General features: G+C 39.6%; 1 protein-coding gene across 1 annotated transcript in view; it reads left to right on the top strand.

Moving 5' to 3' along the window:
* LOC103186711 (peroxidasin homolog) overlaps window positions 1-18,437 on the top strand; it is a 220,685-nt gene that overhangs the window by 140,277 nt on the left and 61,971 nt on the right. Inside the window, exons 6-10 of the mRNA XM_007905901.2 lie at window positions 962-1,033; window positions 1,978-2,147; window positions 6,645-6,762; window positions 9,320-9,489; window positions 10,417-10,689. Coding sequence (XP_007904092.1) covers window positions 962-1,033; window positions 1,978-2,147; window positions 6,645-6,762; window positions 9,320-9,489; window positions 10,417-10,689 — 803 coding nt within the window. The remainder of the gene's footprint in view (window positions 1-961; window positions 1,034-1,977; window positions 2,148-6,644; window positions 6,763-9,319; window positions 9,490-10,416; window positions 10,690-18,437) is intronic.

Below are 18,437 nucleotides of genomic sequence, written 5' to 3'. Positions count from 1 at the left end.
CTGCAATGTGTACCCTGGGGACAGTAATGACCTCCAAAAAAGATATTGCTCTAGGTCAAAAAGAGGCCATAATTTGAAATCAATTGACCAATAATTGCATATCTAATAAGTTTAAAATAACAGATTAGTAGCACTTTTACCCTCAGTTATTTCATTTCTCAATATTTGATTTGATTTGTAAACTGATGCCTGCTTAAAACTGCCAGAGAAAGAATCAATAGATGCACCAAACAAGCATGTTTGGGTAATGATTAAAAATGTCTTACAGGCAAGAATTCAGCAAAAGTTTGGACAGCATCTAGTCCATGAATGTGTGGATCAGATACTCACACATACAACAAACACTAGCTTCTCTAGGATCAGTTGGTAAAATCTTCTCCCACTATGAAACAGGAATAGTGTGTCCAACTATAATAAATAATAATCCTTGCATTTGATATAGCGCTTTTCACGTCGGGAGGATGTCCCAAAGCGCTATATTTAGGTATTACAATCCCTGACTACCAGTTTTTAACTGGGACAGGATAATGCAATTTTCTTGCAAAATTTGCCTTTTGTGAGCTCTAAAAACTGTACAGTCAAGTTCAAAGTAATGTTTTAAACTCGTCACACCAGCTCTGAACAAACCTGTATTTTTGAGAGATCAGACATATGTTCTAGAATGCCAGAGATCAAAAGCTCCCCACCCTACACCACCAAAGGTCAGCCTTCTGCACGCCTCTTCACCCACCTCACCCTCACCTCGCACACACCGTTCACCTAGGAATGCATGTCATTGCAGATGGATTCTAATAGGCGAGTATTGAGTTGAGCAAAATGAGTTGATGTAGACCACTATCCAGATATTGCCTGTAAATGTGAACATTATCAAGAATATTTCATCCTTAATGATAAATATAAAGTGTTGTAGGTTCTAATACCCATTCTCTGTGTTATTAAACTCACCTGATTTGTTTCACAGGTTCTTACACAACAATAAATTGTCAAGAATTCCTGCTGGGACCTTCTCTCATTTGGATTCACTAAAGAGACTGTAAGTGGTGGGAAAGTGTGCTGGTTATTTTGTATTGCTTCAGCACCCAGCTCAGAGCCGTATGATTGTAATTTGCTTATTTCTTAAATCACTGAAGTCCGCTGGTTTAAAACACTGGTAATACACTCACTCCATTTTACAGCAAAACCCATGAAGCACTTTGAGAAGTCCTTCTCAAATGGAAGACACTATATCAAATACGAGGGATATTAGTATTATTATTAATCCCCTGTTACTCTGCTGGTGAGATTTGCCCCTCCTAGTCTATTAACCAAGTCGAACCAAAGTGCTTTCTGCTTCGGATCACCAAAACCACGTTCTTAGTCTTAAAACCAGTATCTTAATATTTAAGTTTGTGCAGAATTTTGGAACTGAACCTTACTCTAGCTCATTTTTGGGCTACTGCAGAATATGGACTTCCAACCTGAGACTGAATTTAAGACTGTTTTCCAAAATTCCACATTTAATTTCTATTTAAATTTTAAGATAATGGTCTTAATCCTAAGAATGTGAGAAATTATGAAGCCCAGGTATGAAATAAAATTTCACAGACTTGTACATCTACAAAATACACAACCACCACACTTTATAGTAAATACTGTGACATGCTTTGAGATGTCTTCCTGGCATGAAAGGCACCGTATCATATGTATGGATCATTATTATTTTTCTAATTTTTAAGACTAAAATTTCACATTACTCATTTCCAAATGTAGATGGATCCCATGGTAAACCATCCTTCCACCTGCCAGGATTTTTTTGTTTGTTTCCCTTCTTTTGTCTCACCTTATGGAGCTTGGGGAAAGTACTTGAATAAAGTCAGGTCTTACTTACATTGAATTTGGGAACTATAAAAATAGGTGGGATTGAGTGTCGAATGCTGTGTCAAGATATGAATGACTGTACTAATCCTGCCTTTTATTCTGATCTTTCTCTGTTCGCAGTCGTTTAGATTCCAATGGCCTGGTCTGTGACTGCGAGCTGATGTGGTTGGCAGAACTGCTTAAGAACTATGCCCAGAATAGCCAAACCCAAGCTGCAGCAACTTGCGAATATCCCAGGAAACTGCAGGGCAGATCAGTTGCCTCGGTAACAACAGAAGAGTTTAACTGTGGTACGTTTTATTGGCACTTGTAACCTTCCTCCGCTTGGCATTGCTGTTAAATTGCACTTTTTACTGACTATGAAACTGCACATAAAACAAGAAGAAGTGAATTAATACAAAGTAGAACAAAGCTCACTAAAGGATTGCTGAGCAATTGAAATTACTTTGAGAAGCAGTGGTGTTGGTATGTATTTCTTTGGAAAAATGCTTCTCAAAGATTATGAATGCCAAAAGTCTTAAAATTTTGAGAATCCCTGCTCTATTTCAGAAACAACAGTAATTAGCACACAAAAGCACAGAGTGGTTATTAAAAATAGATTAAAGCCACAATTAAAATGAACATGGACTGGAGAATTCAAAGTGTCTGGAAAGGTGAAGGTGCTGCTAATGAGAAACATACAACAATGTCTGTGTGTACTGAGCCCAGAACCTCTGTAGTTTAGGTCGTACAGTTCCTTTTTACAAAAAGAATGTTCAAATAAACCTTCATTAATAATAATTTAATAATAATAAAAAATTGTGACTATTCCCCTCGTATTTCACTGGATTACCAGAGGATCTGGGAGAAAACCGTATTCTGCTGGAAGCTTTTTTTTAGCCTACATCATTTTTATTTCTGTACACTCTTCCTCTCTCAAAGGCAACCAACTCCTATTTGCTTCTACAGAAAATAGTTCCACAAGCACCAGTTATCCTCTGGTACTTTACCCAAATAGACATTATTCATCTTTGAGGCTCGACAGTGAGAGCTGATAGGATGCTTAAATGAATGGAGCATCACAGCCAAATCTAATCCTGTCTTTGTTCAATGTCCACATAATGTACTTGTCCCTTCTATCAGGCATCTCTGATTGTGGATTGGGTGTTGTGGACAGTGGGGTCAATTGTATAGCTTCTGTAGCAAAGTAGGCTGATGGACAGATTGACCGCTTATTTCATATGAGCTTATGGTCTAATACTTAGCAAGTCTTTCAATCTGATTTCCCCTGGTGCAAGAGTAGTTTCACATCAACACTAGACTTATCTGCCCTGAAACGCACTAGAAATAAACCAACTTGCCACACAGTGGCCGGCGCATGGTGCAGATTGTACCAGCAGGACTGTGGTACATTATTTGCAACACAAGAGAGAAGGTGATGTAAAAATGCTCTGAACGTTTAACAGCTGCTGGTGCTTAGCAGGGAGCACAAATTACTTTCAACCAAACAGTGCAATTTGCACTATTAAACAGGGGATGCAGGAATAAGTGGCAGATTGTCAGAATGTTAGGAGTTGAACCAGAACAACAATAAAACAAGACCCCTGGGAGGATCTGGTATATAACAGGTGTCAATATGTTGCTTCATTAGATTGAAATCCCATTGTCTGAAATGTGAAACTAAAGGCACATTGTAACGTAAAGCTTTGGCCATTTAATCTCAAAACTTTTTATTTTCTGTTCTTAATCAGGTGAAGGCCCAAGCTCAACACAGGCGATTGAAACCAGCTTTCCTTCTTGCCTGTTTTATTTGGTAACAGTGAGGCGTTCCAAGATTAAAGCCCAAATCCATTGCATTTTATGACAACTTCTGTTCCTTATGTTTTACTAAACTGAAGTCTTTCAGATGCAAGATGAAAAACACATGGGGGACATGTGTTCACTTAGCAAGCTCGAAATTGCCAATAACTCTTTCTGCCTCCAAATTTATAGTAAATATGACACCTGGCTTTAAGTCAAGCTGCCTGTTTTCTTCAATGCCTTTTTTCTCTTCCCATTAAAATATCAGCCACTTAACAAATGATATTCTCACTCTGTTGAGTGTAAGTGCTATGGATATATGTAAATCACAGCAGTGTGCAAGCCACCCCTCCTATTCTCTGTAACTGATATGCCTGGCAAGGATGAGAGCAAAGCCATAGCAAAAATGTGAAATGATCCCAGTCTGACTCATTTGATCAGGTCACGTGTATGTCTGTTAATAAATAAGGTTTAGGCTTTGGGATGGCTGAAAGGTTAGTTTTGTTTTGTTCCTTATTATAAAGGGTACTGCCTTCCCTGCAGTAAAGTATAAATCAGAAGAAGCAAGTATCACTTTCACTATGGTTATGGGTCAAAAATACAAGAGTTGTAACTTGGACCTGTCAGGAACGAGATAAATTGCAGCATAGTTGCCGTGTACCAATTTGTTGGGCATCCAATTTCTGTCAGGATTCACGTCAGGAGGATGTCTCGAAGCACTTCACAGGATTTACTGTAAAGTATAGTGACTCTGTATTTAGTAGGCGAAAACAGCAGCCCATTTCCACACGGTAACGTACACTAACAGCTACAGAGTAAACAATTCTAGTTGTGGCAGGACACTGGGAGAAACTTCCTTGTCTTTTTGAATAGTGCCATGGGAGTTTAACATCTAGCTGAACAGGCGGACAGGGCCTTGGTTTAATGTGTCATCTCTTTTCAATCACATCACCTTCGAGCACAGCCGTTGTGCTGAAGGAAGTAGGGGGTGATCCAGGTCTAAAAGCAGTCGGAAACTATCGACTGACATTCTTCTCCTGTTAAAACAGATTCAGTGTGATAATTTTCAGATTTAATTTGTCAGCAAATGTTGCAAATGTATCCCGATAGTATTTACAATCAGGAAATCCAGAAGAAAATGTTGCCTTATTAAAGTTCTTGCTGATACACTGGTGTCTGGTGTATTGAGATTAAAGGCTATGGTTCGAAAGCACTTTCTGGCTTCAGTTCCTGAAAATGTTCTCCAAGACATTTTTTCCAAACTTAAAAGTAGTATTTGAAGTACTTCTGTAAATGTATTTTAAAGTTCACCCACTAAGTAATTCATATCCATAGCATGTTCTTTCCAAGTCTTCTGCTGTGATTCGCAGAACCATTTGTTACTTGCAAAGTGCCTTTCACATGGAATAAAAGTCTTATTAAATCTAGCTTAATAGAGGTATATACATATAGAAGTTAATAAATAGGGAGCACCAAGCAGGGGGAAGGAAGAATTGACAATAAATAAGATTAAAAATATATTTCTGAGAGAGTTTTGAGAACAGAGAGAGAAATGAAGCAAAGCAAATACATTTTGGAAGATAGTTCAAGAAGGCAGGGATATAGTAGCTGAAGGATCAGTCAACAATGATGAGACATAAAGAGCATTAGACCAGAATCAGCAGAACATGCAGGTAGGAGAGTAGGGATTAGAGAAAGTTTTCAGAGGTAAGTATAATTGGAATCTGCAGCTGAATACCAGTTTCAAACTTCAGTCACCAAAATACATTTTCAAAAATTAATCCTTTCCATTTCCATTCATGCCTTGGGCTGATGCCAGTCCCAGTTGTGTGTACTATATTTGTGACACTACAGTATTTCATTGTCTGAATTTCTCTTCACCAGCATTAAACCATGGTTACATTGTTACTGCCTGGCAGCTGATCAATGTCCCGACTTAGTAGACACTTATGTACCTTCCAACTCTCCACACAATAACATAATGTTTAAGATAAACATTGGGGATGAAATTACATTTGTGAAAATTGGATTTGAGTTAATGATTGCCAGAAAAGCACCTTTATTTCAGTGGTTGGGGGCATACAATTCACTGCTTGCAAATCTTACTATGAACCTCGCAATTTGATTTTGCAAACGGGTAGCCACTTGAATCCAGTTTGAGAATATTGCATTTTCAACAAATCATTATTTTATATTTCTATCCATTTATCTTTAAATAGTACACAGTGTCTTTAGTCTTAACAACATCTTCTCAGTGTGTGATCAGGCTCCATATACCTCCTTGTCTGCTGCTTGAACCATCCGCTGCTTTTAACATTGTTTCCTCAAACCATCTCTTCTTGCTTTCAAAACCCTTTCAAAAGCTTTATTATTATTAATAATAATAATAATCCTTGCATTTGGTTTAGCACATTTCATGTCGGGAAGACACCACAAAGCGCTTCACAGGATTTACTGTAAAGTGAAGTGACTGTGTATTTTTTAGGCAAATACGGCAGCCAATTTTGCACATTGCAATGTTCCACAAACAGCTGAGATATGAATGAATAATATTATTTGTTGGCCAGGACACTTGGAGAAACTCCCTTCTGTTTAGATCATGTTTTAATCACTTTGCTCCTACCCACCCTCTTCTCTCTCTTGCTCAGTGGCTTCATCTTCCCTGCACGTGACACTATTCTATATGAAAGGTGCTAGAGAATTGCAAGTTGTTTAGTGATTTAATTCAGTTACAGATATCAAAAGTTTTGAATGGTTTTGTTAGAAATTCAAACCAAAGCCAGTCTGCTTATCTGAGTTGTTCAAGCTGTGGAAAAGGAATATAAGCTGGAAATAAAAATCATTACAGTCAAGACTGATGTTCTGCTTTTTATTACTGACATGTTTATTCATCCAACCACAGACCAACGTCTGAGAGAATCCACTACAATTAAATATTTCTGTTCTGAATAAAATTCGAGCAGTTTTAATATCTCTGTAACACAGCTGTTTATTTTTTTCCCCCCCAGAGAGGCCCCGCATTACTTCAGAGCCCCGGGATGTGGATGTGACCTTAGGAAACACAGTCTACTTTACCTGCAGAGCTGAGGGTAATCCTAAGCCGAAAATTGTATGGCTGCACAACAAGTGAGTGCTCAGTAACTAATGCTGGAGACCCCAATGATAAACCTGTTCATTTAGCATGTGCTCAGCTTTTCTAACAAGTTTGAATTTTAAAACTTACAAAGTTGGAGTTATGGGATTGAAAATTGTGATTTGTTTGTTATTGCGGGTGAAAATTATTACAAATGTGACCTAGCTGTTCAATAGCAAGACTGTTGACTCTTCCCTCACTCTGTCGCCCGGAGTCAATCAGAGATACCCATTGCCGGATTCTCCCATAAGACAACAATTTGCGGTCAGGAATCACTGAAGCTCACCTGATTCTTGCCTCGGTGTCTGGTGTAAGTCTCTGTTTATCAGAGGGAAATCACTCTGCTTCTGTGGCATCATCGCACCACTTCCAGATCAACGAATGAGACAGGACACCGCAGTAAAATAAAATCTCTCATAACCGATTCACAGGTAGATTTCATAATAACACATTAACAGAAACTTGCATTGACATAGCGCCTTTCATGCAACATGATGTCTCGGTGCGCTTCACAGTGGCAGGGTTTGATGCTGTGCTAGAGGGAAGGGGAGAGGGCAGGTTGCCATAGGCGTGGTTAAAGACGTAAGTTCTAAGGTGAGATTTAAAGATAGAAAGAGAGGCGGCAAAGTGAAGGTATAGAGGCAGGGAGTTCCGGAGGTTGGGGGCATGATGGCTGAAGGCTTGGCTACTGATGGTGGCTCGGGGAGAGAGGGGGGTTTCAAGCCTGTGTTAGCTGACAACAAGCATAAGTGCCACAACAAAAAGTAGATGTTGTAAAAATCATTTAAACTGTCCTGACTTTTTTATTTTTGCAACATTATTTGGTAAACCTAAGTAGGAAGAATCAGTACAAATTGCTACATAGACTTTTGCCAATTAAAGCAACAAAATGACTTAAAAAACTAAACCCTGAAGCCGTCAACGTGATCACATATGTAGTTATTATTCCGGAAGCACTGCATTGCTATTCGACAATTACCGCTTAATCCGGTAAATCATTTTCTTTCAAAATGAGAAGCTCCCTGCAACCAGAATAAAATTTACAAGATTTTGTTATTTTGTGCTCCGTTTCCCATTTCAATGAGATTTCTGAATTCTCTCAATACATTAGTCAAAAATAAATTGTGCTATTTCTGTGAGCAAATATAACAAATGAACATATTTTGCTAAATATGTTATGAAGCTGAACCAAAGATGTGTACCAAAAAAGTACTAATTTGTGATTATGTGATTAAATGTGAAAGTTCAAATAGCATTTTATGCACTAAAATAGACCACTCAAACAGGCATTTATACTCCACATAAGTCACCACTCACTCCTTACTCCCTCCCATACCCTTTATTCAGTTCTCATTCATGTGATATCTAGCTTCCTCTTAAATGCATCTAATATTATCTGTTTCAACCACCGCTTCAGGCAATGAGTTTCACATTCTTTCCACTCTCTGCGTGAAGCAGTTCCTCCTAAATTATTTTTTTAGATTTCAATATTGCTACCTTACATTTGTATCCCTTGGTTACTGACTCTCTAACAAGTGGGAACAGCCTATTTACGCTAACCCTATTGAACCCTTTTATAATATTGAACCCTCTATCACCTCTATTCTCACCTGCATTGTTGGAGGTGTCAAACTTCCGAAGAAACATTAAACCGAGGTTCTATCTGCCTGTTCAGGTGGACATCAAAGTTCACACGGCATTACTTGAAAAGAGAAGAAAGTTTCTCATGGTGTCATGGCAAACAATTCCTCCAAATAACATTTGTCATTCAGTTCATTACTACTGTGTGCAAAGTGGCTACTTATTTGTTTACAAAATCACAGTCACTACACTTTACAGTAAAATTCTGTGAAGCACTTTGAGAAGTCCTCCTGTCTTCAAAGGAACTATATCAAAAGTAAGGATTATTATTATTTTATTATTTTTATTATTTCATTTTGTCCTGCCTCTAGCTTGATGCTAATCCAAAATAATGACTGAACAATTTCTAAAAGCTGTGGAGTAAGCCATTGTGTTGATGTTTTTTGGTGGGAGGGGGGGGGTGCATTCCTGAAACCCCTCTATAATAATCCACTGAAATTTCTCAGTTTCTTAGTTATCATGATGAATCTGTTCGGAAATTTATGCTAATAAATAATAGATAATAGAAATTTATCTGTTCACACCAAGCCTAACATGGCTGCATCTGAAATGGCCAAGGCGATGTAGGAAGGTTGTAACATAATGTGCAAAGTGTAAGGATTATTAATGCATTAAGGAGTCTGGGGAATTGTTTAGTTTATGAGTGTTTTGGCCCGTTTTTATAAAAGAGTGGAGTTTAAACTCCTTGATGGTAGGTGCAAAAAAAATACAAAATATATTTAAAAAATCAGCGATTTGGGATATCTTCCTATCAAGAAAGGCGTGATATAAATGCAATCTGTTGGTGATATTGCTTTGCATTTCCAGCACTTTCTGCTTTTAGTTTAGCACAGGAAGCAACGTTGCAGCTATTTCCCACAATTAATCTGAGCCCAGTTAATGTTTATACATCTCTTTGTTATGTTCCAGCAATGAATTACACATGAAGAATGACATCCGTCTTAATTTACTGGATGACGGTACATTGATGATCCAGAATACACAGGAATCTGACCAGGGGACCTACCAATGTATGGCCAAAAACGTGGCTGGGGAGGCCAAAACCCAGGGTGTTTTACTTCGATATTTTGGCAGCCCAAGTAAGAAATCATTTTCGCTGGGGTTTTCTACATTTTCTTCATTTAAATTCACTTCTCACAGCAGCTGTGAAGTAAACCATGAAAAGTTGGAAATTGTGGAGGAGCTAGCTGGTACTAACATAGCCTCGATATCCAAATGGCCTCTTTCTATGCTATAATTTAAGAACAAGATTTCACAAAAGTCTCATTGTCAGCTTACACCAGAACTACTTTTAAAAGTCACTGATTGATTTGCAACACAAAAGTGCAGTAATGTTGTATGAGTTTGTCTATAGAAGAACAAAAAAATGACTGTGGGGACTTCTAAAAGAACATCTTTATCAAACCAGAATGAATATTAAGAACAACAAGAATCCAGTGATTGTAAGGATTCTCGGTCTCTTTATACCCATCTAGATATGCCTTGACAACATGATTTACAACAGTTTTTTTCATATACCTATGTTTTAGTATTGCTCCAATTGAACTGTTTCTACAGCCTTCATCACGCAGATCTCACAAAAAGATAGTTATTCTGTGAAAACGTTCATGTTTTGTATCTAAGAACTTTGTCATTTAGCTTGTTATTCTTTTTATTTTACTACTTCACATTTGCAACATTCAACTACAATTGCTGCCTATCTGCCCAGTCTGCCGAGTGGTCTGTATTCTTCTGTATTTTCCTGCATTACCTGAAACTCTGGAACACTTTCCCTCTATCCCTCCTTCCCCATTTTCATGACGCACCTGAAGACCTTCCTTTTCGACTGTGTTAACGGTCACCTTCCTGCTCCCTACTGCTCAGCACCGTGCTCCACCACAGTCGAGCGCTCAGGGACGCTTCTCTGTCTGAAGGGCGCTATATAAATAAATAAAGTCTTTGTTATTCCTCAGACCAATCTAGTATCATCAGCAAACTTAGAGATATACCTCAATCTCTTTCTTTAGCTAAGCCCAGCTTTGTGATTCAACCGCAAAACACTGAGGTTCTTATCGGGGCAAGTATCACCCTGGAGTGCAGTGCCACTGGACATCCCCAGCCGCGAATTACCTGGACTAAAGGGAATGGAGAATCACTCTCACCCCACTCCAGATATACCACAACGTCTTCAGGCGGGCTTTTTATTCAGAACGTTACTCTGCAGGAACACGGTCAGTTCATCTGCCATGCTAACAACAATCAAGATTCCATCCAAGCATCAGCTCACATCATTGTACAGGGTAAGTACCACCTCATCGGAGCTAAAGGTAGTCTTGAGTTTGAAGGGCTATTGTTGTTATGTTGGAGATATCTTCTGGGCGGTCTCATGCCTTAGAACAAATGGAGTGACAACTCAGTGACAAAGCCATCATGTAGGCAAATAAACATGAAAACGACTGCAGGTGAAATCTTCACAGTCTATATCCTGTTTTTAGTTTTGCTGTGATTGAAATTAGCAGATGAAAATATGAGATGTTCAAGATGCTACCCCATGTGAAGGGCACGATATAAATGCAAGTTGTTGTTGATAATTATCACTGGTGATAATTTTGTTTCCATTAATCTCAGTCATTGAAGATATTCTGCTAAAACCTTTCTTAATTATTCATGAGTCAAAATCTACCAATTCTTTCTTTCAAGATGACATTATTTTGAACACTACAATGCAAGAAATGTAATGGTCATGCAGAGCTGTGTGAAGTCAGATCTTTGGTGACATTTTTTGATCCCGGATTTGTGTTCAATTTGTTCAAAATCCAAGACCTGATGGGTATACATTTAACTGGTGATAGCTGAATTGAATGTATTTAGGAAAACCTAAGTTTTGACCCCTTTATGACAGAGATGCTTCAGTGAGAAGTGGGTGTGTAATGGGTCAGGTGCTGTCTAATTTGCTCAGTTTACATTTCGTGGCAGATACCAGTAACAATTGGCATGAGTTAGTTATTGCTCGTGCAGTTAGTTGTAATACGAGAGTTTTGTTTACTGGTTGGAAGTCTTATCTTATCTCATACCTATGGCATAGGTTTGGTAAGGTCAACAGTTCAAGAAATGTTTTGCTGGTCTGTAAAGGTGGGCTGAGAACTTTGCCCGGTCAGCATTTACTAGGGCAGCATTTTAGCATTACTGCTGTTTCAGTACTCAGTACTCAGCACTGGGAACCATTTCTATAGATGAGTTTCAGCTCCACCTCAAGAAGCTTCACTGCACTGTTCTATATTACAATCCTTCATTGTGTGCATAAAAAATAGTGTTGGCTTGGAGCAACTGGAACTAGATACTCACATGGCACTTTATGGTTATCACAGAACTGCTAGCAATCCTCTCATGAACTTCTTTGCACATCCCTGCAGCATCAGTGACCAGCCTTCAGTCACTGTGCCCTTAGCTGTGGAACTCCCTTCACTTGTTCCTTCATCACATGCCTCTCTATGTATCCTAAATCCCACTTTGAAACCTACCTCTTTGACCACAATATTGTTACTTCCCTCTCCCCATTCTCCCTTGCTAAGCTTCCTACCCCATTAACCCCATAACACTTCTTGTACTATTGGTCTTACCAAACCTGGATTGAAGCATTCTGAGATGTTATCCTACATGAAGAGCATTATATAAATGCAAGTTTTGTTGTTGATTTTATCTTGCTCAAGTGAATTAGTGTGCCCAGGGCTGACCTCAACACTTAATGGAATTGAAGCAGAAGAAGGCTGTTTTGGTACTCCAGCAGCAGAAATAGCAGGTGGCTGTGATTTGTGTTTTACAGTGTGGAGGCTGTTTGACAGCTTGGATCCCTCCTTCATACACCGCTAATTGCAAAGTTGTGTGTTTCATGGCGATATATACTAAGCAATAAAGTAATAAAATGGATTGTGTACCGAATGGAGATCAAAGCTTTTTCCATAATAGAACACATTTATATTCTGACAAGATAAGAAAACTATCGCTTAATCCTGCTCAATTTGTAAAATCTGGATTAATTGTCTCAGTTTCTCTATCAATGGATTGTAACACCTAGAAAAGCCTTCTTCACATTCTGTAAAAACAGATGTATTAATAATAATAATACTAATTCTTGCATTTTATATAGTGCCTGATCATGTCATCAAAAAATGTCAAAGTGCTTCACAGGAAATATTTAAAGTGAATTGACTGCATATTTTGTGGGCGAACCACTGCAGACAATTGCGCACAGCACACTTGTTGTCATCATATTATACCTCTATCTGAATCACATCCTGCTGTTCTGTTCACTTGGCATCATAATTCGCTGTTTTGTTTATGTACTAGGAGTGAACCTCATATCGCAGCACACTCTGCTATGGATATATTACAGTGCCACGCTCACTGATTCCATTTTCATCTTCCAATTCATATTTCATACAATATATTCACCCATAAGTCACTCCACTATACAGTACATCTGTGAAGCACTTTGAGACGTCCTCCCAACAGGAATGGTGCTATACCAAATGTAAGGATTGTTATTATTATATTACAGTATAAGTATCAGCCTGGCTCACATTCTCACCGCACAGTCACAGCTCAAAGACTCAGCTGACACCCCTGTGCAGTGCTGAGGGAGTTAGAAGTGTCATCCTTTGAATTAATCATTAAACCATTTCATGTTTACCTGTTCAGGGGGATGTTAAATATCTTACGGCACTGTTCAAAAAGTGAAGGGAGTTTCCACTGGTGTTTTGACCAACAATCTTTCAGAAGAAATTGATAATTGGCTTCATGGCGCTTTGTGGGACATTCCTGTGTGTAAAATAGGCTGCTATGTTCGCCTACAGAATACAGTGACCACATTGTGAAGCATTTTGACAACATGATAAGGTATGATAATACCTAACAATGCAAGGATTATTACTATTATGTACATCTTGGATAATAGTTGCAGGACACTAATCTAATTATTCTAATTATGTGATAAACAATAAAGTATGAAATTCAAGTGGTTTATGAAGGACAATAGATACCGATATTAGTTAAGAACAAATGGACTTCTCATTTAGTTAGAACAATTCTGAAGATATAAATGTTAACATTAGACATAAGTGATCATGTTGTTCTATGGGACATAATAGTTCCTGTGCTTCTGGATGAGTCATCCCATCTGTGGAATATCATTAGTCAGAATTGAATAATGTAGTTTGCAAGGTTGCATTAATACCTTGGTATTTCGCTTGAGTACCTTTAACAATTGCGCAGGAGTCTCACTAAGCTTTATCTTCTTAGAGATTTTACCTCTGGTTGCTTTGCTTCCCTCAATAATTGAGTGGGCTGGTTGGAGTCCAGGAATGGAAATATTGCACATAGTCTTTAGGGAAGCAAGCTTAATGAGCCAAGTGACCTTTTCACATTCAATAGATTTATGTGTTCTTGTACTCTAACAAAAAAAATGCTGGACAAATTGATGATTGGAGAAACAATGTACACACTCCAATGATAATTCATGGGTCATTATGTTTCTAATTCAGTCCTTTAATTGTGTGTGCGGCAATTTCAACCAAGTTAGAAAACTATTGTCTGGACTTTTAACTGTAGAATGCTAAAATACTGTAGAAGGGCTCAATCAGACAGTAGCAATGGTCAGGAAGTTGCTGTTAGAGGCTGCATATTCATTAGTCAATCAATATACATATACGTAGATTTCAGACTCAGTGTATTAGTGAGTTATCCATCTATTACCTATGGTTTTGTGCTACTCACAAATCTTTATATAAGCAGAGAGTAATTAACATTAACATCTAATGCCAAGTGCGAAGAGGTCTTGGATTTCTTTATCTCCAAGATAGATAACATCTGCCTGGCAGCCTCCTCCTCCTCTTACCCCATGTAAAAGTAACAAATTACATCCTCTCTCTCTGTGACCAGAGCTTCCTTTGCCTCCTTGTCTTCCTGGACCTCTCCACTGCGTTCGACACAGTCGATCACACCATCCTCCTTCCCCGCATATCCTCTTTCATCCATCTTAGTGGGACCGCACTCGTACGGTTCGAGTCCCACTTAACCAACCACCAGCACTCATCTCAGCCAATGTTTCTTCCTCTTGCCCCTGCCTAGTCACCTGCAGGGTACCCCAAGACTCCATCCTTGGCTCCCTTCTTTTCCTCATCTACATGCTCCCTCTCAGCAATGTCATCTGCAGACAACCTCTCCGTGCTCTCCCTCAGACTCTCTGAACCTGTGTACAACTTAGGCATCAGCTTTGAACTCCAGCTTTCCTTTCTACCACACATGCGCTCCCTGACCAGGACCACTTTTTACCACCTCCACCACATTGCTCGCCTCTGTCCGAATCTCACAACCGATGAAGCTGAAACCCTCATCCAAGTCTTCTCACTTCCTAGCTGGACTATTCCAATGCCCTCCTCGTTGGTCTCCCCAGTTCCACCATACACAAAATCCATTCAAAACTCTCCGCCCGGATACTCATGCGCACAAAACTCTGTATCACTTCATGCCCTCGCACCTCCCTACCTATCTGACCTTCTTCCCTCCCACTCCACCACCCGCTACTTCCCCTCAGCTGGCTCTGGCTTGCTGTTTGTCCATCGTACCCTCCGTGCCTGCAGCCACGTCACCCGAAACTCTGGAACGCTTTCCCTCAATCCCTCCGCCTTGCACACTTCCTCCCTCCCCACCTTGAAATCCCGCCCAAAGACCTTTCTTTTTGATCGTGCTTATAGTCACCTTACGCCTCTGTCTTCCCTTGACTGGGGGTCAGACTCCGCCACTGTGAAGCGCTCTAGGACGCTACCCCACTTGAAGGGCACTATATAAATGCAAGTTGTTTTATTGTTGTTGTATTAGAATCATAGAGGGTTTCCATCATAGAAAATCATTTGAACCATCATGTCTGTGCTGGTCCTAGTTCCCCTTCAAGACCTACATGCTTTAATCCTATTCCATTCCACTTACTCTGAATCTTTACCCATTGATTCCTATGGATTTTTTTTAGATTGTTCTTTGATTATTAGTTCAATGTTTCTTTTAAGTGTTGTTATACCTCAGCTTTAAAGACATTTGTTAGTACAGCATTCCATCCGCTAACAACATTCTGTCTGAAAAATGTCTTCTAACCTCCCCTTTTTTTCTGCCAAAATAGTGATTCAACTTCTGTCCTTCAAGCCCAGTTTTATGTTTTCTACAGACAGGATGTTCATCATCCCAGTCAAACAGAAACCACTGTGCTTCAAGGAGTGTTTGATGATCTCTGTCTAATAAGTGTAATAATACCAGCCATCTAAAGACTGAAGTGCAATGATCCTTTGAGATATCTAAATAATGCACCAATCAATTGATTGTTCAGTTTATGGTGTTCAATTTGTGATTGTCACAAATGGTATTTATTGCATTAAATTGCAACTTTGTGAAATTAACCACAACATTCGCAGCCAGAAAATTCCAGATTCCAAGTCAGTGAAGTCTGAAATAGACTAGCGAGCAAAATTACTTCACAGTTTACTGGAGTCATTGGGTAGCAATTGACTTAGGAATCCTGATCGATTTATTTTACCCATAATAACTGGCCTAAGATCCGTTAACTCTGCATAGACCTGCATTAAAGAGCCCCTGTAGAAAACCACATTGTCCTGCATAAAGAAATGGTTAACACTGAACAGATAGGAAGGATTTGCATTCCACTGAATTCTCCCTTTCAATTCTCCTTACATCAGATCACCAGATTTATGGAGTTGACTGCACTTAATTGGGATTTAATATGCAGATAATGTGCTGAGGTATGGAATTTAAACAAATATGCTCATTTATATTTAATTTAAATTTTCCTTTGATATAAATGCAAATCTGTTCAAATAAAGATTAAGGGGCTTATCCTTGCTTCCAAAGCCCTGTTTCCTTTTATCAATCTGTACTATAACTTGTTGTCATGTCAGCCTAACAAACATTTGCTTTTGGAGATGAAAGACATTCTGGTAATTTCAGTGGAAATCCAGGCAGCCTAATATTTCCTTCGAGCTGTTTCCAGGATATTTCTCAGTGGGAAGTAAGAGCAGTCTAGACTGGATGTTGTACTGCTTCTCATTCCACCTTACCAGTCATTTAACTAACTCACCCCATTTACAATCACAAAAGTCCAGTTCTCTCACCATTCAAAAATCCAGACTCCAATTACTACAAATCATAAGTTAGAAATGTATCTAACTGAGCCATAAATCTTTTCTGTAAAATCAATGATCTTGTTCACCTCCACTCTTTAAGACTTACAAATTCTTGCACATCTTCTGCATGATTTGCCCCACTGACTCCCCCATTTCCCAAAGGATTGAATTCAATATTCTGAAACTTGCTTTCAAATGCCTCCATGGCCTTGCACCTGCTACCTCTGCCACCTCTTCTGTCTTTGCTGCCACGGCTGCTCCCACTGCTCAGCAAATATTGGCCTGCTTCCTGTCTCCTAAACTCATCACCCACCGCACTTTGAGCAAACAGTCAGCCACTCTGCCCACACTCACTGAAACTCTATCCTGGAGTCCTTTCTCCGTGTCCCATCCCTCATTCACCTTCAAAACCCATTTTTATGACCTACCTGCTTTCAGCCAGTTTACCCTCCTCCCCATCCCCACACACACTCTTTGAGGCATGCTCCCAAAATGAAAGAGGCTATATAAATGTAAATTGTTGTTGTAAAGCAGAGTGATTATATATTTGCAGGCGAATGGAAAGAGTTAAAATAAGGCACTTTGAAAAACGATAGTTGCCTTTTAGACACAGGCATGGTACAATAAGGTACTATTGCAAATCTGAAGCCTGCCAGTTATTTATTTCTTTACAAAGACACCATTCACAGTGAACTGGCAAATTAGTAATATGGAAACCATATCCAAAGCAAGAAGTTTTGAGAAAATTGGTTTAAAAGTAAAAATGAGTTTTCAATGAGATCTTTATATAAAAAAAGTATAAATTTTAATTACAGTTGATAGGTTTCTCATGTGGGGCCTTGCATTTTATTAGATGTTTGTAAAAATTCATCACCTTGAAGGAAATTTCATTCCAAGAGAAGAAAGCAATTTCAGTGCAATTGCTATAAAATATTAGCTGAGGGAATATATTCCCATTTGTTCCAGTCCAAAAACAGTCTGGTGGGGAAATGCCACATCAGGTTTCCTGCTCAACAAAGGCCCACTTGGATGATAAATCCAATAGGTCCATCTCTGGCAGGCTGCCATTGAAGTGAGTGATGATTCTTTAATGAAAGTTTATGAATCTGGTCAAACTCCTGGGAGTATTTCTTGAACTTGATCTTCTTACACAACTGACCTCGGTATTAAAATGCTGTCAAGGATTAACAACAACAACAAGATTACATTTGTATAGCGCCTTTCACATTGGGAGCACATCCCAAGGCGCTGGATAGTGTACAGCATTTCAGACCCGAGCTGGGTCGAAGAGCAGGGTCTTGAGGCGGGACTTGAAGGAGGTTAAGGAGGGGGCGAGGCGGAGTGATTGGGGAATGGAATTCCAGAGGTTGAGGGCAGAGTGGTTAAAGGTTCTCCCGCCAATGGTGGGGCGGGTGAGTTGGAGGACGTAGAGCAGGCCAGAGCCAGCTGAGCGGAGGGAGCAGGCGGGTTGGTAGGGGGTTGGGAGGTCGCAGAGGTGAGGTGGGGCGAGTCCATGGAGGGCTTTGTATGTGAGAACCAGGATCTTGAACTGGATCCTCTGAAGGATAGAGAGCCAATGGAGTTGGGTGAGAATGGGGGAGATGGGGTCACGGAGATTGGTGCGGGAGGACACGGGCTGCAGAGTTCTGGATTATCTGCAGCCTGTGGAGGGAGGAGTTGGGAAGGCCGACAAGCAGGGCATTTGCATAGTCGAGCCTGGAGGTGATAACGGCATGAACAAGAATTTCAGTGGCCTGAGGGGTGAGATAGTGGCGGAGTCGGACGATGTTGCGGAGGTGAGGGAAGGCAGAGCGGGTCATGGCTTGGATGTGGGGAAGAAAAGACAGTTGAGGGTTGAACAA

Source organism: Callorhinchus milii, unplaced genomic scaffold (genome assembly GCF_018977255.1).
Source record: "Callorhinchus milii isolate IMCB2004 unplaced genomic scaffold, IMCB_Cmil_1.0 Scaffold2, whole genome shotgun sequence".
Lineage (NCBI taxonomy): Eukaryota > Metazoa > Chordata > Chondrichthyes > Chimaeriformes > Callorhinchidae > Callorhinchus > Callorhinchus milii.
The sequence above is the reverse complement of the archived record's forward strand: the minus strand, read 5'-3'. Positions and strand labels throughout refer to the sequence as shown.